Consider the following 19482-nt stretch of genomic DNA (forward strand, 5'->3'; position numbering starts at 1 on the left):
TATGGATCACTCTTGCAGCACACAGCAGTTAGGAACTGTTTGGAGGAACTACAAGGTCCAGGACAGCTGACACTGGTTGAGGAAGCCCCCTGCCTGAACCATTATCTAAGTCTAGAGTTAAAATATTCTGAAACAGTGAATTAGAGAGACATCAAGCTTATTCAAAATTTGCAAACAGGCAACAGTGCCTCTCAGAGGATATACGAATGAACTGCAACATCCCTCCATCTATTTCCAGACTTCACAACCCAGACTTCCATTTGTAATTCTGTAGTGCCTAACTGCTGTCAAGACTGTATGGCTGCAGCAGAGAATGTTTGATAAATTCAAGGAGATGGACGACATCAAATCAATTATCGAAGTTGAATAGGCGCCTGGTGTGAACAGCTTTTGCTCTGTCGTAGCCGATTGTAACCGATCGTGGCGCTGCGCAGCGCGTCCAGGCGCTTCGCAGCCAGTGTGTCCCAGGCGTGACACGGGAGGGAGGCTCCAGGGTGCAGCCATACCCAACTCACTGCTGTGGAGAAAAGGGGTGTAGTTTGTGGTCCCAACTGAAGAGGTCATACGAGCCTATAATCTATAACCGGCTCATTTCGCGCAGCCCTTTGAGCGTTTGACGTCCATGTCGCAGATATATCAAATCACCAACTGGAAAGATGCGCTCATCATTTGTCATTGTGACATTGTTATGGACAGTGGCCATCGCTTATTATGTTTACATACCTTTACCCGCCACCATCAATGAACAGTGGAAGTTGATGTTGTTGGATGCTGGACTCCGCACTGTTATTAAAATGGTAAGAACAGGAGGCTACGTATAATGTTATTATCAATGTGACAATCTGAATCAGCACATCTATGTGTGAGGGCACAATTTGCTGCTATGCGCTGCTGTGATACGCAATGATGGCTACAGGTGCAGCGCACTTTAACTCAGTTGTCATTTTTTCATCGCAGCCTTCAGTACAGTGACGATGAAGATCACTATTGCTATGCAGCAGATATTCTTACTGCTTTGTAGTTTTGGGGAAAACGTGCGTGACAGAGAGATAACAGGCTGTGTATGATCAAATCAAATTGTTGACAGTACCCTTATAGATTATGAAACGATTTTGCTGTTGATACTGTGAAGCCATCATGATTGAAATGTATTGAATGATTTCTTCCTTTGCTCCGATGAACTTTTGCCTGCTGAGGCAAAGTCACCAACGGCAGACCGATCAAGATAAGACACACACATCGACCCTCACACAGTTGTTACACCTGACTGTAAATAATTAACTAGCCTTGGACCAGTATAAGAGTTTTTTACATCAGAACTTTTTATCTGGACTAGAGACTTTGCCACGGAGCGTGTTTGGTCGCACCAAACTTGAAACGGTGTGTTTGTGGAGAGTGTGTGTAGAGAGAGTGTGTAGCCTACGTGCAGGTATTTGTGACAAAAGTGTGTGTGGAGAGCGTGTATGTATGTGGGAGTCGGGTGACTGAGTGGTTAGGGAATCGGGCTAGTAGTTCAAAGGTTTCCAGTTTGATTCCAGGCCGTGCCAAATGACGTTGTGTCCTTGGGCAAGGCACTTCACCCTACTTGCCTCGGGGGAACGTCCCTGTACTTTGCTCTGGATAAGAGTGTCTGCTAAATGTGAACTGTGTTCCCATTTTCCTCCCAGCCTTGGCCCTCACCCCGTTGATACTAGTGTGAGGGGTGGAGAGAGCTACAGTTTCACAGCTACAGCGGAGGTGACAGGCCACCTCCCTGGGCTCCCATGTGACCGCTGTGTCTCCCCTGGTATCGCCAAACCCCTCTTTCCCCAGATCTGTGTTGGGGGTGTGGGGAACACAAAAAAATGCAGACTGGGTAAAAGGGTGGACAGACATATTGACTGAAAACAGACTGACATTAACAGACAGATGAAGAAGCTGTTCAAATGCCTCCACCCTGTCTGTCTCTCCCCCTCCCTCTCTCCCCGTCTCCCCCAGGGTGACGTGGGGGAGTGGCTGGGCCTGGGCCATGCCATATCGTTGATCCGGGGGTCTATGTGGGGCTTGGAAGGGCTGAAGGAGCTAATGGAGGCATCCGGGTTGGCAGGAGGGGGGGGCGGAGGGGTGAGGGTTAGCGAAGACACCTTCGGAGGTGTGCCAGTGCGGGTGTACGAGCCCCCCGCCGGAGGGGAGGGGCAGCTACGGAGGGCAGTGATGTACTACCATGGAGGGGGCTGGGCCCTGGGCAGTGCCAGTGAGTAAAACTTCATATCACTTCATTCAATCAATCAATATTTCTTTATAAAAACATTTGAAAACAACCATGGTTGATGTAAAAGCACTGTTTGAGTCTGAGCTGTCTGTATATGTGATGTTTATGTATGAATGAAAGACTTCACAGTCATTGTATATCTTCATACAACAAAATTAAAAGCGCTTCTCCAGTCGGTGCATTTACAAAGAAACAGCATAAAAAAGGGTCCTAATTAATGTTTGAGGTCACACCTGTAAACCATTTTGTAGATGTGTGTGTTTAGAAATGGGCTATTCATTACTGCTCTGGCTTTGTCTGTTTCCTGTCTAGAGGATGGTTCTTATGATATGTTGACCAGGCAGATGTCTGATGACCTGAATGCAGTAGTGGTGTCTGTGGAGTAAGTGTGCCTCTTTAAACACAACCAGGATGCTACCTTGTCCACATCACATAGACAGGATACATGGGCCGTACGCTAGGCTACACTAGGTTACGCTAGGCTATGCTAGGCTACGCTAGGTGTTTTGTTGCAGAATGACACTTGAAGGTATTACACCTGTTATTACACCAGCTCAGAAGTTTAAGTGCGTTTCTGTGTATTGCAGGTATCGCCTGGCTCCAGAGGTTCTGTTTCCTGTGCCATATGAGGACTGTTTAAGCGCAGCCAAACACTTCCTGGAGAAAGGGGTTCTGGGTAAGTACTTGGTGGATCCCCAGCGTGTGGCTGTGTCTGGAGACAGTGCGGGAGGAAACCTGGCAGCAGCAGTTGCTCAGCAGGTAGACCCTCACACACACGCATCCACCCCCCTATGCGCACACATATACACACCACACCTACACACACTCATGCATGCATTCATACACACACCACACAAACGCACACGCACTGAAAGTACAACTCTTTCCCTCAGATCGCCATAGACGACAGCGTGAGCGTGAAGTTCAGCGTGCAGGCACTGGTGTATCCCGCCCTCCAGGTTCTGGACCTCAACACCCCATCCTACCAGCAGAACCAGGCCATACCCATCCTGTACCGGCCCTTCATGGTCCGCTTCTGGCTCCAGTACCTGGGGGCCGACCCTGCCATCCTGCCCCTACTGGTAGCCAACAACTACAGCTTCCTCCACCAGCCGAGCATCACAGCGGACATGCGGGCCAGAGTGGACTGGAGTGTCCTGCTCCCGGCCAAGCACAGGGGACAGTACCGGCCAGGCGGAGGGGCGGAGGGGTCCCGGGGATGGGTGGGGAAGGAGGTGGAGGGTGTGGGGGATGTACGTGTCTCGCCCCTGCTGGCGGAGCCGGCCGTCCTTGCCAGGTGTCCGCGGACGTACGTGCTGACCTGTGAGCATGACGTGCTGAGGGATGACGGGCTGATGTACGTCAAACGGCTGCAGGATGCCGGAATCACAGTTACCAGCCATCACTTGGATGATGGTTTCCATGGCTGCCTGAGCTTCAAGCACTTTGAAATTGGGAAGCGGGCTTGCAGGGGGTATATCGCTTGGCTGCAAGAGAACCTGTAGGGTTTGTGTGTGTGTGTGTTTGGGCTTATATGAATGTTGGAACCCATTCCCAGGCACTAAACCCACTCTCACATCCAGTGTGTTGTAATCATGGATATGAAATGGTTGTTATTGATACAATATGGTTGTTACCATAGATACTGTGTGATTGGTATCATAGATACACTATGATTGTTATTATAGATAGCAGATGGTTGCACTGGGATTTGGTCCACAAAGGCACTTACAGCATTCAATGCAAATCCTCTCAGCCATGCTATTCTGTGGCTCTATCAGTAGCCAACAAACCTCTGGGAGTGTTAATAAACAGAAACCTGACAGACTGTATCTGTCCTGCTTCCGCCCTGGTACAGGTCTGAGGGGAGAGCCAGGGAGGGAGGGGGATGGAGGGTAGGAGAAGAGTAGGGGAAAGGGAGAGGAGGATAGGAGAAGAGGGGTGGAGAGGGGGAGAGGAGGACGGGGGAGGCAAGAGGAGGGTAGAGGTGGAGAGGATAGAGAAGGAGAGGAGAAGGAGTGGAGAGGGGAAGGGGAGAAGAGGAAAGGAGAAGGGTGTAATCCTGCTCTTCCTCAAGCTCTCAAACTCATAAATCGCCATGACGAAATACTTAAACCCACTCAATCTGAGACACACACACACACACAAACCCACTTACACAGACAAGGACACAGTGTTGAGGTTACAGGGGAGAAAAACACAAAGTATGAATAATGTTTTCATTTCAACATTAGTTTAATAAATTGTTAATGACTGGAGTGGATTCATAAGCACATCACACATCTGACCAGTCTCACATACGGAGGGACAGTTTCACCTTTCACCTACACACTCAAACCCAATCCCCAGGCTAAAACACACACAAAGACACACACACTATGCCACATCACAAAACAACCCCTTCGCACAATGCCCAGTCCAACAAACAACAAAATCAAGAAAATGAAACCTTGCCCCCCTGTGGTGAATTTATGTCATAACAACCAACTGTCTGGAGACAGGTCACTGCTTCAACTATACTGGACAGAATTTACTTAACCCTCTACTTAACCCGCAATATGTTCACCATCTCTTCTAACTACTTAACCCTCTCAAAAGAGGACATGCGCCATCTCTCTCTCACACACATACACATTGTTGCTATATGTTCACCATCTATTCTAAATCTCCATAACCTCTTAGATTTTCCTTTTGGTGTAATGTACCAGTTCACATTCAAACCGAGGAGAAACAATCCCTCTCTAGACCGGGGGAATTCCATGACTGCATTAGAACAGGAACGAGGAGAGATCACCGGGGAAGAGGGTGATGGGGACAGAGGGAGGAAGAAAGAGAAGAGGGGAGGAAGATTGGGGGGCGGGGGGGGGGGGGAAACCTCCTCCCCCCTCCACAGAAAAAAAGCCTGAATGCCTGGGAAGGATTAGGGCTGGTGGAGGGGACGCGTCTCATTGGTCGATGGTACATCCCTGGGTTCACAGACTAAAGACTTGTAAAGTGGGTGGGAGGAGAGGGGGGAGGATAGAATAAGTGGAAAGGAGTTACAGACGTCAAAGGTGATTTTGTCTTAAAACTTTCGAAGGAACTTTGATTCATTAGACTGGTCCACATTCCTTAGGTCAACAGTGTTTGTGTGTGCGTGTGTGTGTGTGTGTCTCAGGGTGTCAGCTTTACCACCCCAGGGTAAAGTCATCAGGTAAGGGTAAGCTGACAGCCATGGGAATCAAACTCTCAGTTATCTCCTGCAACAGTCACATCCGATTCAGGATACCAATCTGTTGAAAAACACTAAAACATACTTCTGGTCTACAGTCTCCAATTACAACATTTAAGTATGATGATGAAAACTCATATGAACTTGGCACAGTTGTTTCCATTCTTCTCTGGTCGTGTGAACCTGCCAGGACAGGAAGTGTAGGAGTTTGTGTAAGTAAGTGGGCTTCTGTTTGTGCGTGTGTGTACCTGCTATCACGCTGGTTCTGGCGCCATTTAAGGGTTACATCCTCCAGCACAGAAAGCCTCAACCTCAGTCTCTCTCTTCCTCATTCCAGACGAAGGTGGAGCAGGTCGATGAGAAGGTGGAGAAGGTGTAGTAGATATAGGAGCTTATTTGGAACATGAAAATACTTAGAGAAGAATAAAGAAGAATGAAGAGAAGAAGCTGTTACTATATCTGACCAAATACACTGTATCTTGAGAAAAAGTGGGGAGCTTTTATAAGGATTATCAAACAGACCAAAGAAATTAACTAAATAACGATGGATCAACAATTTTAGCATTTAGCACTTGGTTCTCACAATGCATTTTATGAAAAAGGAAGACCCCTGTAATGTTTTGAAGAAGGGCGTAGAACAATTGTTGGCCTCTCTCCTCAACATAAAAGGGATGGGACATGGGAGGTGTTCAGAGACATAATTTGCCTAAACGTCCTCCATACTTACCCTGTAGATTAATAGCACTGCTCCCTTAACTCCACTCTCCCCTGCCCTGAGCTACAGCTGCGGAGAAAACCCCTTGATGAACTGACTACTGCATGGATCCCCGTCTTTCGAGCGGACGTATCGATTATCGACGAGCATGCCTTTCTCCCTCTCTCAGCAATGCCTGGGTCTGATTGTACTGGGAACAATCTTTCTGCAAACAATCGCAGTCGCCATCAGTTTTATGTACTTCAACAACGTCCTGGAGACGGTAAGAACAGACCGTTTGGGCGGTTTACAGTATTGATTTGGCCAATAGATCTTTCGCCCATGTTCTGGTTGAGTATCACACCACTATGCACGCACTTGCAGTCAACTTTAAACTGTTCGAGGCAAGCCGTTAAGAATTACAGTCGACTTGTAACTTTACACTCGCAAGCAGAGCATTCAGCAGATGGATTGTTTTTGCCTCCATGATTCCGCGTGAGTTGGAATATCGTTAGGCTGTGAACTCTGAAATTCCTAAATGAAAACCAACCTGGTCACCATAGTTTGACGCAAGGCATTTGATTTCAACCCTTTGCTCATCACATGGGGAGCAAAGCGTCTATTCATGAAGCTGTTATTCTGTGTGTAAATGGAAAGCCACATACCTACTTCTCTAGTGATCTCTCTATCAGATGCATCAGAGCTTCTCGCGGAGTAGTGTCTCGTGTCTGTTGAACCCCAACGTGCACCCCGGGAGCGTGAACACAGCAGGGGGGGAGCAGAAGGCCGACCCCTGTTGGCAGGTCATGCAACAACTCCACTACCGCATTGAGAAGGTACACAACTCTTTATCTCGTAGCTTTTGTTGTTTTTTGTCAATAAACGGAGGGAGCAGAGGATTAAACGGAGACTGCGTTTGACTTCTTGTCCTCACATGCAGACCATGGCCGAGCGGTTGCAGCGGGAAGTGTCAGCCCCAGTGATAAGTAAGATCCTTTCAATGGAACCTGACTGATATCGATCCATATATCCAAAGCACCTTATGACCGGAGTTGAAGTTGTCTTCCATCCCACCTTTGTTCCCCATCATCACTTCTCTTTTTTTCTCAAAATCTCACAGTATATTCTCTGTTTGTCTCTCTTTCTTTCTCCCCCTCTTCTCTCTATCTCCCTCTCTCTCTCTCTCTCTCTCTCTCTCTCTCTCTCTCTCTCTCTCTCTCTCTCTCTCTCTCACCCTCTCACCGTTACTCCAGACCAGGTATCTGGGGTGTTTCCCGTCCAGGGGTTCTGCAGTGACCTTAGTCTTGGGGTGTCTGCTCACGTGACAGGAGGCCTCCGACAGAAACAGCCACCAAAAGAGGGTGAGCCATGCAGTCTCCTCTCCTCTCTGCTATCTCACTGTTTCTCCCCTTGGCTCCTACTCCCTTAATATTCTCCTAAAGGAAGAATCCTAAGAAATCAGGCTTATCTAACAGTGCCATCATGATTTCTCTTCTCCCCGTGGCATCACATCTGTGAGACAGAGAGTCTGAGAAGAGGAATCAAAGTTAAGGCATCCTGGCTGACCTGTCCGAGATCCAGCATGTCTTCATTCCTGAATGGACAGCAGATGTTTCAGTTTCAGTTTCCTTCTCCCTCTCGGGCAAGGCGATGGCTAGCTCCCACCGTCTGTCTGTCTGTTGGCCTGCCTGTTTAGAATAGAAAGAGCTGTTCCGCGAACTCACCCTTTTCTTCTCCACACCCTATTTATGCTCGTGTGTGTGTGCAGGATCTCCCAGCAGCAGGGGGTTTCTGGGAGAACGTATCCGTGAGTGGGACGGGCAGAGGGGGCTGTCCTTCCTCCAGAACGTGGAGCTGAAGGGGGGAGAGCTGCTGGTTCCCCGCGCCGGCCTGTACTTCATCTACGCCCAGACGTACTTCAGCCTCCCGCCCACGGGGGAGACGGAGACGGAGGCGAGGGAGGAGGGGACGCAGCTCGTACAGTACATTTACAAGAAGGTGAGCTGTGCTATTTTTGACCCTTTAACCCTCTAAGGAGTAGCGTCACATGAGCGTTGGAATGACATCGGATATATGTGATTCGAACAGTCCAATTGAATATATTCTGATAGACAAAAAACTAAGCAACAATTGCTTTAGATGGCAAGTAACATTAGCATGGTAGTAGCATTGCTACAAGTATAATTGTAGGTAATTTATAATGCCAGCTCAATAAGCTGCTTGCTACCGTTTCGGAAAAATAACTTACGCTGTGGGGACCGTTGGAAATATTTGATACTCACTCTTTAAATGGTTAACAGCTGCATTTCTGGTGGAATGGGACAAACAGAAAGTCTTAAACAGATAAGAAGTGATCTACTTCCAGGTCATCTGTGGTCATTTCCTGTTGTAGATGAACTCGTACTCGGTTCCCATCCTTCTGATGAAGTCGTCCAGAAGTGCCTGCTGGTTCCAGCGTCAGGAGTCGGGCCTGTTCTCCCTCCACCAGGCCGGCACTGCCCGCCTGCAGCCCACGGACCGCCTGTTCGTCACCGTGAGCAACGCCAGCGCCGTGGAGACAGACTCGAGGGCCAGCTACTTCGGGGCCTTCCTTGTGGGCTAGAGGGGCCCTAGCAGGGAGATGCCCAGGGAGGGGGCCTGAGTGTAGGTGTGGAGTGTAGCGGGCGGTATGGAGAACGGAGGAAGCAAGGATTGTTCAGTATCTCAAAGCCCTTGTAAATAATCTGTCTGCAGAGACCACGTGTGTCTAGGGAGCAGACGTCTTATCCTCTGTCATGTGTGCAGGAGTGGGGCTGAGGACTTCAGCATCACACACATGGTGCCAGTGATGCATGTGTTTGATGGGGGTTGAAGAGTGATCAGGAGATTAATGGATGTGTGGTTATGGTTTGTTTGTTTGGGATGAGGTATTCAGGCAGTGGATGTGTGTAAATGTCTTTTTGCAGTATGACAACGTAACATATCCAGTAATGGGCTTCTTGTGTGGTGCAGTGTCTGATTCTACTGGCATTATCTCATTTGGAAATTCTGTTTCTATGTTCGTTGGCTTCAACAGTTAAGTCCTTATACTGGAGGTGTGTGTGTTTCCCAAATAATGTGAATATAGTTTTGTTCTTAATACCCAAGGACTCTCTCTTCCATACTTGACCTTAATTCACACATGCGTACACACACAAACAGCAGCATTGTCCAGTCTAGACAAAGGTCAATTTATTTCATTTCATGTTGCATTATATATGTTTCCTAATGTGGCAGTGAATGTTCCAACAACAGTAAAACCAGAGGCTCTATTGCAACAAAAACTGTAGTCAGAAAAAATACAAATTAAAACTTTAAATCGGGAGTTCAAGTAATGCCCAGCAGTAACACACTGACAGACACAGGTCCCCTACGGTGTCCTGACCCACTTCCTCCCAGGTCTACAGACGGAGGGCCAATAAGGGGTCGGTTCTGTCCGAGTCCACATGTCAGGTGTTCAGTTTTTCTGTAATCGTAGCAACAGGTTGCCGTCCAATTGAGACTGATGGCACAGGTACACGGTAAACATCTCCCTTCTTTTTGGTCACAGGTGTGACAGACAGACAGAGCAAAGGAACACAAACACCGACATGCCTTCGGAGGTATATGAGGGCTTCAAGGTGTTTAAACAGAAAACACAGAAATCTTAACACAGCGCTAGTCTCTCCAACGAGACCTCGACACGCAATATCAAAAATAGTCTCTAATTTTGTCACGGGTCAGTCAGAACACTACAACAGCAAAGACTTGACACACACAGAGAGAGAAAGAGAACGAGAGAGAGGGAAAGAGAGAGCTCTGTCTGGACAAAAACAACCATTCTGTCTATGAATTCATTATCCACCTGACTCTCCCTCCAACCTCCACACTCACACACCTAGGTCCTATCTTTATGTCAATGAGTGACAATGTAAACAATACTATCTATGTCTCTGTGAGGTGGGGTAGGGGTACGTGTGAGTAACTGATTTAATACCGGTTGACAGGGTACTTATAAGGGTAGAGTGGTGCTGTTACTATAGTAACTAGGGCTTTGTTGTTATTTGGCCAATTAATCAGTAAGTGCTTAGGTCCTGCCCCTTTTGCCAGCATCATGCGTTGTCTTCGAGGACCTGCAAGAGCGCACCAGACAGTTGTGTCACAATTTATCTTCCTGAACACCACGAGATGATTCCTACACTGCTCATACAGACAACATACTCTTCTTGTCAGTAGACAGCTGTGGAAAGCCCATGCCAGGGTCCCTACGGTCTCTCCCATCCCCCTATACATCACACTGAGGACGGCTGACACACAAACACTGCAGGCCGGCTTCTCTAAGTGTGTGGAGTGTGATCTGGTAGCATGCTGTATGACCCACCGGTTCAATAGCGCACACACAATTCCATACACACACATTCTACATAACAGGAGAAGTCAAGAGAGGAAAGCTCAGGCCTATTGGTGCCTCAACTCCCTATAGGAGGAGCCAGTAGACTGACACCCATCTGGAACCACCATCGGTGAATCAGCACCGAACGTAATAGCTCATCGGCCAATCAGGAGTCTGAACCGTCCTCCAATCAGCAGTGGAAGCCGAGGTCCAGGGCGTCCTGGTAGGCGGGGTCTCGGGGAGGGCTGGGCGACAGAAAGGCAGCGGCCACGGGTGTCCCTGTCGCCGTGGTGACATTGAGGAGGCTGTTGCCATGGACGCTGTTGGCGGGCGGGCTGCGCAGGGCAGCGGCGGCAGCAATGCTGGTGAGGTTGATGCCGAGCGTGAGGCGCGTCTGCTCCAGGGCCTTCTCCGGCACGGCAAATGCCTCCAGCTTCTTCTCTCCGTTGGCCATGTAGGAATTCTGGCAGCCCCGACAGATGCAGTCCAGACACGCCTGGAGGAGGGAAGGGGAGACACACACACACCATAAGATTCAAAAAGAGCCTTTTCCCTGGTAACACATTAGCTTCTCAAACTTTCCATACTTATGCCCCCCCCTTTCTCACAGAAACAATACAGATTGGTGCCATGGGGCCGCCCTCCTCTGGTCTCCCTCGGTACTGGCTCACCTTGCGGTTGGAGTAACAGGGGCAGCGCTGGCCCCGGCAGGTGAGCACCGAGGGGTTCTGGGTGGCCCTGCCACATTTGCAGCCCTTCTTCTCTGCGGGCTTCTTGTAGAGGGGCTTGGCAGGGATGGGGGGCAGCAGGCAGCCAGAGAGCAGGCGGTGATCCCGGCTCCTGTCCTTGGCCTTGGGGCCTCCGGCTCGGGCCTTGGCATGGGGCCTTTTGGGGCCCTGCTCCGGGTGTTTCCTCCCAGCCTTGCTGGAGGTCAGGGGCGGACGGGCGGGCTTGGAAGGAGCCCCGCCGTTGGAAATGGCGGAGTATGTGTGGGCGGGAAGGCTCGGTGAGGGGGTGGGCAGGATGGGGGCCTGAGGGGGGGGCCCTTGCAGGATGCTGGAGATGGGCAGGGGCTGGACTCTCTCACGGTCGCTCTCTGAACGAGATCGTTTCCTGTTGGGGCGTGCCAGGGGGGGCTGGGGGGCAGGGGTGGGAGCGGGCCGCGGGGGGGCAGACGTCCTGTTGGACGGGTGGTGTGTGTGAGTGTGCGACCGGTCGGACGGCGCGTGCAAAGGAGTGTGTGTCCTGTCGGGCTGTGTGTGTGTGTATGTGGGACTCTGAACAAGGGAGTCTCTGGTGGGGGAGACCGGATCCAGAGTCTGTAACACCTCCTCGACACTGAGCAGCAACACCTCCCCGTCCTCCACCCTGGCAGAGCGCCCCTCCCCGAAAGAGCACACACGCGTGGGCACCAGGGGTCCAGGGGTCACTTCCAGTCCCCCACAGCCAGGCCCAGAGTCCCTCCCCTTGCACCCAGCCCTGGACCCAGACCCCGGCTCGGAGAGCGGTCCTGGAGCCTGCAGCGGCATCTCCTCCACTGGCTCACACACCTCCAGCTCTGGTGATGACGGCTCCAGGTCCTCCAAGCCCGCTCCGTTGCAGCCCTGTGGCCAGTTCAGGCTCGAGGAGGTCGGGTGAGATCGTTCCGGAGGGTTCTCGGCGGGGGGAGGAGCGATGGGTGTCAGAGCGGGAGAAGGCTTCAGTTCTTCCGTGTCTGGGTTAGACTCCTCCGTCTCCTCCTTTTCCTCCTCCTTGGACACCAGCACCTCCTCCAGCAGAGTCATCACCTCCGGAGACCCACCCACCTGGCTGTTGATTTGCTTGAGCAGCGGAGAGTGGGTGATGTACAGGCACAGCTGCCTATAGCAGTGGACCAGCAGGGACAGCTGTCTGTTCTCCTGGAAGCAGGAGTAGTCTTTACACCAGCTACAGGAGGGCTTCAGAAGCATCTTCTGGCCCTTACAGGCCCGGCACACGTAGTGCTGACATGAAGAGTTAGTGGGGGCTATAGGGTCCTGAACCAGGCTTCCTGTATGCGTGTGTATAGGGGGGGATAGGGATTAGAAGTGAGATTTCTCCACCTATCCATCATTAATCAACATAATTTTTTCCATCACCATCTAGATGAATTCATATACAACTTTATAGGCGGACTGACAATTGAAAATGTTGCAGACATACAACACTACGTAGATTCGAGTGTTATAATAAGCCCTGGGCGGCTCAACCCCTACAGCTATCAAATATAAATCTGTCTGGAATATTTATTTTGACACCTCGAGGCCACAAACGGGTGTGTGTTGTTTGAGTAGGCCGCCCATTGCAGGGCAGTGAGTCCAGACAGACTTGCTTAGCAACACTGGAGACCAGCTGCCGCTGGGGCTGAGCCGCGGTTGCCTAGGAGACCCAGTGGCGAATCTGACACACCGTGTCAGCAGCACCGATATTATAGCAACTATTAATGAGCAGCGCACTAGCGTGTTTTAAGCACACAGTCGCTGGAAAGAAAATATGAAAATGCATATATTTGCATCATGACTAAACTAAAAGGAACTTCCGAGTTGTAAGTCAAAGATGACTGTGTCGGATGTGCATGCAACATATATTCCGTTTAACACCAACAGTACACACACTGGCCAACATTCTAGCATCGACACCATATCGATGTCATTCAAGCACCCTGACGTTAGTGTTTACTCACCGCAAACCAGGCAGGAGAGGGACTGTCGGAAGAACGGCAACAGCTTGTACATCTCCGAGAAGGTCTGGTGCTGCCGCGGGTCGCACTGCAGCACGGACCGGCAGGCGGACACGTACAAAGCGGTGGCATTCTCGGGGTTCATATCGGAATCAAAGTGTCAGCCAGGCCCGGGGAAAACACACACCGACAAATCCAGACGTTGCGAGACAGAGGGAATCCCCCGTTCGCCGACAAGGTGCTGTCTTGGCTAAATCTGGTCCCCGTGGAACGTCAATCGCCCAATTTGTTAATGAGCGATGGCTCAATAGCTTTTGCACGCAACTGCATGCATGCTACCGTCACTGCCGAATCAAATCAAGCAAATGTAGCTAGCTAGCCAGTTGGCTAGACTAGAAGAGGCATCACCATTGACTACTGTTCTCTCCATTACTTTATACAGCTGAAAATGCGCTTGCATTGTCATGTGATACCGTCCTGGTATGTGAATGATGGTTAGTTAGCTACATGTGTTAACTAGAAAGCAACCCGTTCAACTGTTAAGCACCCAGCTTCTCGTGCTAGTTAGCCACAATTTAAACTGCCGTTTTACACAGGCTGGATGCTGTTGATCACGGGGTTGATAGTAAGCTACCAAATTAGCTTATTACACTGCAATATGTTTTTACATATGCTAAAAAGCTAACTATTTGGATGCCAGAAGAACCACACCGGACAGCAATCTAATAGGCATGTTCAATTCTAGTAACATTCGAGCCACAGGCGCGTGTACAATCCTCTCTTTGTCTCGACTCCGACGACGAGTGCAGGTGGATGAACAACCCGTTTCCTCACGCATTTTGACACTGGTCTAAGCACATTTGAAGACCGAGGCAATGCATGTCGACTTCTTCCAGAAATACACGTAGCAAAACGGATAGCTCACCCGATCTCCACCTAGCTTAAGTTAGTTAACTGTGAAAGCTGCCTGGGAAACCCACGCGCGCTCTTCTTTATGTAAACAAACGCTGGTCTCGTCTTGAGTCTGTACAGTTAGTACTAGGTCCACTTGAAATCATGGAGGTGTCGCAAGCTAGAACTTCTAAGCACACTGTTGTGAAAGGCTATTGGAATCTATGTGCACATACATCTGCAACCCAGCTAGCAGAACTAGCCCTACATTTGATTGAGCAAATCCCACTGGTAATTAGCACTAGCTAGCTAACGTTAGCAAGCTAACTCCATAATGTTAGCAAGGACTCGCTAGCTCGCTACAGTGTAAAAGTAACGTTAGTCGAACAAGCTAGGCTAACTAGAACTAGCTACAATAAAGATAAGAATAATATCTTGGGACAGCTTATTATTCAGTACTTTATAGTGGGGTTAACGCTAAAAAACGTTCTATTAATTGCATGGTGGGAGATACCGCTTGGCTAATTGAAATAGGCTACTTTACAAGGCTAGATATCCATGAACATCATCGCCCACCATTCTTTTTTCTCCCCTTCTAGGGCTCCCGCGAGATATTGGAAGAATCACGCGAGGCTAGCTCGCTAGTTACCTTGGTTACGCTTTCCTGAATGAACGAAGGAGTAATTCGCTGACAACTAGCCTAGCTACATCAAAAGCAGCAAATTGTGCGTACTGCTAACAATTACTCTAATATTCTAAACTCACAAAAGAAACGGCTCCCTTTATTGACCAATAACCTTATTACCCGTATCGCGCTCTTTCGGATGAATGGTGGGCGTATGGGGGGCGTCGGTCGAAACGACCACTCACGGAGATTTCCAACTAAACGGATATGATGTCAAGGAAGTGTAGTTTTACAGCAGTGACATTCAGACTATTAACTACAAATATTCAAGTTAGATCAGAAGCACACTGATGGAAACTCGACGGGTTGAGTTCAACAATCACAACAATTACATTCTTGATGATTGGCCATATGCAATAATACATACAAGTCATTGGCTTAAACTTGTGTCAATTACATGTAGATACGCCCATCCTCACTCTGGAGCACAGCAATGGCGGCCTTCGCAGTTGCACGGAGAAGCTGCGGTCTTCTGAGTGGACTTAAAGCCTCCGTGAATAGATTGACACAGGTAAAGCATGGCATGGCAGCAGATTCCGTGGCTCAAAGGAGCCTCCTACAGAACTGCCGATGGTATTCCATCAGTCACCTCTCAGTTCAAGAACGAATTGATCAGAAACGAAGGGCGGCGCTGGTCGGGGGAGGTCAAAAGAGGATTGATGCTCAGCACAAAAGGGTAAATAAATACACGTGCAAATGAATACACAAAGTAAATCACAGTTTTTGGCAGTACCCTTTACTGTAACGAGTCATCAATAGTTAATCTTGAATCCTCTCAGGGCAAACTAACAGCTCGTGAGAGAGTCGATCTCCTCCTGGACCCCGACTCTTTTGTTGAGTACGACATGTTTGTGGAGCACAGATGCTCCGACTTCGGCATGGAGGAGGACAGAAATAAGGTGTCTCCCACACATTCACATTCCGTCTATTGTGTCTCTGTACCAAGTTATAAAGAAACCAATCGCTAAACTGGCCCCGTATCCTTGTAGTTCCCTGGTGACAGTGTTGTAACGGGGCAGGGAAGAATCAACGGAAGGCTGGTGTACGTTTTCAGTCAGGTACGCATTTGAGACTGAGAGTAAATGCGGATACGAACTTCATGGACAGCACTGGTAAAATAACCTCGTTGATTAATGCATCGACCTTTCTCCCAGGATTTCACAGTGTTTGGGGGCAGTTTGTCTGGTGCACATGCCCAGAAGATCTGTAAGGTAGGATATCCAGGCTGGTAAAATCGGCAAGGTTTTACATGGTCATGGTGGCATGTCATGTAATCTCTGGGTTTGTGTGTTTGTAGATTATGGACCAGGCAATGATGGTTGGCGCTCCAGTCATTGGCCTGAATGACTCTGGTGGAGCCAGGATCCAGGAGGGGGTGGAGTCTCTGGCCGGATATGCTGATATCTTCCTAGTAAATCAATCAATTATTTATAGAGCACTATTAAAAACAACTACCATTGACCAATGTGCTGTTCATGAAAACACGAATTACCATCAAATACAATCAGTCAGGCATACAAGCACAAGGACACACATGAAAAAAGCACAGTCCCTTCCTCCCCTCATCCCTCTCTCTCGGTCTCTGTTCATGCAGAGGAATGTCATGGCGTCAGGGGTGGTTCCCCAGATCTCCATGATAATGGGTCCTTGTGCCGGAGGGGCTGTTTACTCTCCTGCCCTGACAGACTTCACCTTCATGGTCAAGGTACGAGGCCTCCCTGGGACAAGGGAACATACTGGGTGAAATGAGTGAGAGAATAAGACGCTCGCTCGTGTGTGTGTGTGTGTGTGTGTGTGTAGGACACCTCGTACCTGTTCATCACAGGACCAGATGTGGTCAAGTCTGTCACCAATGAGGATGTGACTCAGGAGGAGCTGGGAGGAGCCAAGACTCACACTGCTGTGTCTGGTCAGTGCTTCTCTCCAACACACACCAGGCGACAAAAGCATCTAGACACGCACGCGAAAGGTGTGTGACACGCTTGCATCCCCATGTTTCCTGCAGGTGTGGCCCACCGTGCCTTTGAGAATGACATCGATGCTCTGCTCAATCTCCGAGATTTCTTCAACTTTCTGCCTCTCAGTAACAAAGACTTGCCCCCTGTGACCGAGTGCCACGACCCCAGGTATTTCATCACATGGCTTTCTTAAAGCATGGTAGGTTCATTTTGCGAGCCTTGCAATTTTAGCTTGAGTTTGAAAGGATTTAAACCAAAATATCCCACCTATCTCCTGCCTTCAAAGCCACTCCCCCAAAACACATGAACCTGCCTGACTATTACCAGGACGTAGGTAGACAGACAGACAAGTAGCCCGTCCAATCATTGGTGCCGGTCCAACCTTAATTATTGGTTGTGTTTATTACAGTCCTGCAACACTCAAAGATATCAGATTGATTTAATTTCATAGTCAACCCTTTAGATGTATTGGTTGCCGTCAGGATGTGAAGTTTATTTCAGCCAATTAGACAAACAGTGCTTCTCAACACTACCAACAAACTGCCTTGAAGACAGATCAGCCAATCGTATATCCCTGTTACCTATGATAAGCTCATCTTCCTCTCCTCTAGCAACCGTTTGGTTCCTGGTCTGGACACCATCGTTCCTCTAGAAACGACGAAAGCCTATGACATGCTGGACATCATCCATGGGGTACAGATGCAGCCGATTTGTTTGACATGAAATCATGAGATCTACCTAGCCCCGACTGTGACAGTGAAAACAGCCTGTGTGGGATCTCTCCTAGGTTGTGGACGAGCAGGACTTCTTTGAGATCATGCCGAGCTACGCCAAGAACATTGTGGTGGGCTTTGCCCGCATGAATGGACGGACAGTGGGCATTGTGGGAAACCAGCCTAAAGTGGCATCAGGTTAGCAGGGGGAGCGGGATGGTGAAAGGAAAATAAAATCAAGTTTAGGTTATTTCATACATGTACAAGTCTTGGGCACAAATACATTTAAATAAAATACACTGAAATGAAAAGACTAAACAACAATGTTTTCAACATTGCACTTTTATACAATTACAGAAGGAAAAAATTATAATTTAAGATAATATTCAAGTAAAAGAAATCTTGGGTGCTAATTCTTAATTTTTTTAAATTTTTTTTTTACTTTGAACTTTGTAACACTAGTTTCTTTTGTTTGTCAAAAAAACAAAACCATTTCCTCTGTCACTGTGCAGGATGTCTGGATATCAACTCGTCAGTTAAAGGGGCTCGCTTTGTACGCTTCTGTGATGCTTTCAACATCCCCATCATCACCTTTGTGGACGTGCCTGGGTTCCTGCCTGGCACTGCCCAGGAATATGGCGGCATCATCAGACACGGGGCCAAGCTTCTCTACGCCTTTGCTGAGGCCACCGTGCCCAAGATCACCATCATCACCAGGAAGGTGTGTGTGGAGTTGCATCACACTATCCAGCTTGTGTGTGTGTGTGTGTGTGTGTGTGTGTGTGTGTTTAGGGAGTTTAATCATTCTGCTAGGGAGCTCTGTGTGTGTGAAGTCACATCACTCTACTAGGGACGTGTGTGTGTGTGTGGCGGCGGCGGCTAAGACTGTGCTACGTTGTTCCAGGCCTACGGAGGTGCGTATGACGTCATGAGCTCCAAGCACCTGAGAGGGGACCTGAACTATGCCTGGCCCTCAGCAGAGGTGGCGGTCATGGGGGCCAAGGTAAAGGAAATCTCTGCCCTCTCACAAACACAACACACTCTAGTCGCTAGGCAAATCAAGCCTCGATCCCCTATACCAGTGGCCTTCAACCTTCGTCCTCAAGACTCGCTGTCCGGCATGTTTTAGATGTTTCCCTGCTCCAGCCCACTTGATTCAGAAGAATAGGTCATTATCGGGCTTCTACAGAGCTTCATAATTAGCCCTGAGGACCAGGGTTGAGGACCAGGGTTGAAGACCACTGGCCTACACAGTCCAGTCTTTGTGGCAGATGTTACCATGACCTTGTTTTGGTCATATTCCCAGGGTGCAGTGCAGATCATCTTCAGAGGCAAGGAGAACCAGGCAGAGGCCGAGGCTGAATACGTGGAGAAGTTTGCCAACCCCTTCCCTGCTGCAGTTAGAGGTGTGTGGACACATGCAGGACCATGACATCCATACCCAAATACCCCTAACATGATATCTACAAACACACACACACACAAATGACACGTTCCTTTTAGTGACTCTGTGATTGTCTTGCAGGGTTTGTTGATGACATCATTGAGCCGTCGACCACTCGCAAAAGGATCTGTAGAGATTTGGAAGTTTTGTCCAGCAAAAAGCAAACAAACCCCTGGAAAAAACATGCAAACATTCCTCTGTAAAACAGTCACACCTGTGTGCCCCTGTCTAGAACACACCCACAGAATGGATGCAGTGAACCTGAAAATGCCATACTGAGCATACTGGTTAAAATGGTTGACGGTTCTTCCAAATCATGTGGGACCCTGTCTGGCCTGTGTTGTTCAGAAAGTCCATGTCCAGTCATTGAGTACTGTGCGTTCTCTCAGTGCTCCTTATGCAAGTCCTGATCTGCTCATTGTCTGTGAAGATCAGTGTTACTTCAAACTAATTTCTGCTGTATCTTCGAATGACTAGTTTGATATGAAAACAGATTTTGAGTGATATCTGCTTGTCTCTTCAGTCTCTCTCACACACACACCCCTCT

At 48.9% G+C, this 19482-nt stretch overlaps 4 protein-coding genes across 7 annotated transcripts; 3 read left to right on the forward strand and 1 right to left on the reverse strand.

Annotated features, from left to right (window-relative positions):
• The first annotated feature begins 546 nt into the window (after positions 1-546).
• On the forward strand, positions 547-4079 carry nceh1a (neutral cholesterol ester hydrolase 1a). Its single transcript, XM_084684485.1, has 5 exons — positions 547-797; positions 1978-2233; positions 2564-2633; positions 2839-3010; positions 3145-4079. The coding sequence occupies exons 1-5, from the start codon at positions 657-659 to the stop codon at positions 3754-3756; spliced, it is 1251 nt and encodes a 416-aa protein (XP_084540611.1). The 5' UTR covers positions 547-656; the 3' UTR covers positions 3757-4079.
• A 1507-nt stretch (positions 4080-5586) lies between these two features.
• On the forward strand, positions 5587-9281 carry LOC146299153 (tumor necrosis factor ligand superfamily member 10-like). Its single transcript, XM_084684486.1, has 6 exons — positions 5587-6439; positions 6849-6992; positions 7097-7142; positions 7410-7517; positions 7925-8154; positions 8549-9281. Exons 1-6 carry the CDS (start codon positions 6326-6328, stop codon positions 8756-8758), a joined length of 852 nt encoding a protein of 283 aa, XP_084540612.1. The 5' UTR covers positions 5587-6325; the 3' UTR covers positions 8759-9281.
• A 60-nt stretch (positions 9282-9341) lies between these two features.
• Positions 9342-14896, reverse strand: LOC146299154 (E3 ubiquitin-protein ligase MSL2-like). 2 transcript variants are annotated; one of them, XM_084684481.1, is made up of 4 exons: positions 14785-14896; positions 13248-13377; positions 11218-12575; positions 9342-11042 (listed from the first exon to the last, which is right to left on the reverse strand). In XM_084684481.1, exons 2-4 carry the CDS (start codon positions 13297-13299, stop codon positions 10737-10739), a joined length of 1716 nt encoding a protein of 571 aa, XP_084540607.1. In that variant the 5' UTR covers positions 13300-13377; positions 14785-14896; the 3' UTR covers positions 9342-10736. The 2 variants fall into 2 exon arrangements, with proteins under 2 accessions (XP_084540607.1, XP_084540606.1); XM_084684480.1 differs by lacking the exon at positions 14785-14896 and having other exon boundaries at positions 13248-13389.
• On the forward strand, positions 13340-19441 carry pccb (propionyl-CoA carboxylase subunit beta). 3 transcript variants are annotated; one of them, XM_084684484.1, is made up of 15 exons: positions 13340-13482; positions 15224-15496; positions 15600-15719; positions 15810-15878; positions 15975-16031; positions 16118-16231; positions 16415-16525; positions 16621-16729; positions 16826-16946; positions 17390-17471; positions 17566-17689; positions 18004-18212; positions 18396-18494; positions 18798-18897; positions 19017-19441. In XM_084684484.1, the coding sequence occupies exons 2-15, from the start codon at positions 15254-15256 to the stop codon at positions 19136-19138; spliced, it is 1680 nt and encodes a 559-aa protein (XP_084540610.1). In that variant the 5' UTR covers positions 13340-13482; positions 15224-15253; the 3' UTR covers positions 19139-19441. The 3 variants fall into 3 exon arrangements, with proteins under 3 accessions (XP_084540610.1, XP_084540609.1, XP_084540608.1); XM_084684483.1 differs by lacking the exon at positions 13340-13482 and adding an exon at positions 14958-15125; XM_084684482.1 differs by lacking the exon at positions 13340-13482.
• The last annotated feature ends 41 nt before the right edge of the window (positions 19442-19482 follow it).

This window comes from Hypomesus nipponensis, chromosome 3 (genome assembly GCF_054491055.1).
Source record: "Hypomesus nipponensis isolate SF chromosome 3, ASM5449105v1, whole genome shotgun sequence".
Classification (NCBI taxonomy): Eukaryota; Metazoa; Chordata; class Actinopteri; order Osmeriformes; family Osmeridae; genus Hypomesus; species Hypomesus nipponensis.

Bases quoted from the DNA above. Each gene is read 5' to 3' on its own strand.
- nceh1a (XM_084684485.1), top strand. From the start codon at position 657: ATGCGCTCATCATTTGTCATTGTGACATTGTTATGGACAGTGGCCATC. The intron at 2,634-2,838 runs GTAAGTGTGCCT...TGTGTATTGCAG, and splicing joins GCAGTAGTGGTGTCTGTGGA to GTATCGCCTGGCTCCAGAGG. The intron at 3,011-3,144 runs GTAGACCCTCAC...TCTTTCCCTCAG, and splicing joins CAGCAGCAGTTGCTCAGCAG to ATCGCCATAGACGACAGCGT.
- LOC146299154 (XM_084684480.1), bottom strand. From the start codon at position 13,389: ATGAACCCCGAGAATGCCACCGCTTTGTACGTGTCCGCCTGCCGGTCC. The intron at 12,576-13,247 runs GTGAGTAAACAC...ACACGCATACAG, and splicing joins CCTCTCCTGCCTGGTTTGCG to GAAGCCTGGTTCAGGACCCT. The intron at 11,043-11,217 runs GTGAGCCAGTAC...TCCCTCCTCCAG, and splicing joins CCTGTTACTCCAACCGCAAG to GCGTGTCTGGACTGCATCTG.
- pccb (XM_084684483.1), top strand. The intron at 17,472-17,565 runs GTACAGATGCAG...GATCTCTCCTAG, and splicing joins TGCTGGACATCATCCATGGG to GTTGTGGACGAGCAGGACTT. The intron at 18,898-19,016 runs GTGTGTGGACAC...ATTGTCTTGCAG, and splicing joins CTTCCCTGCTGCAGTTAGAG to GGTTTGTTGATGACATCATT.
- LOC146299153 (XM_084684486.1), top strand. From the start codon at position 6,326: ATGCCTTTCTCCCTCTCTCAGCAATGCCTGGGTCTGATTGTACTGGGA. The intron at 6,993-7,096 runs GTACACAACTCT...CCTCACATGCAG, and splicing joins TCCACTACCGCATTGAGAAG to ACCATGGCCGAGCGGTTGCA. The intron at 7,518-7,924 runs GTGAGCCATGCA...GTGTGTGTGCAG, and splicing joins GAAACAGCCACCAAAAGAGG to GATCTCCCAGCAGCAGGGGG.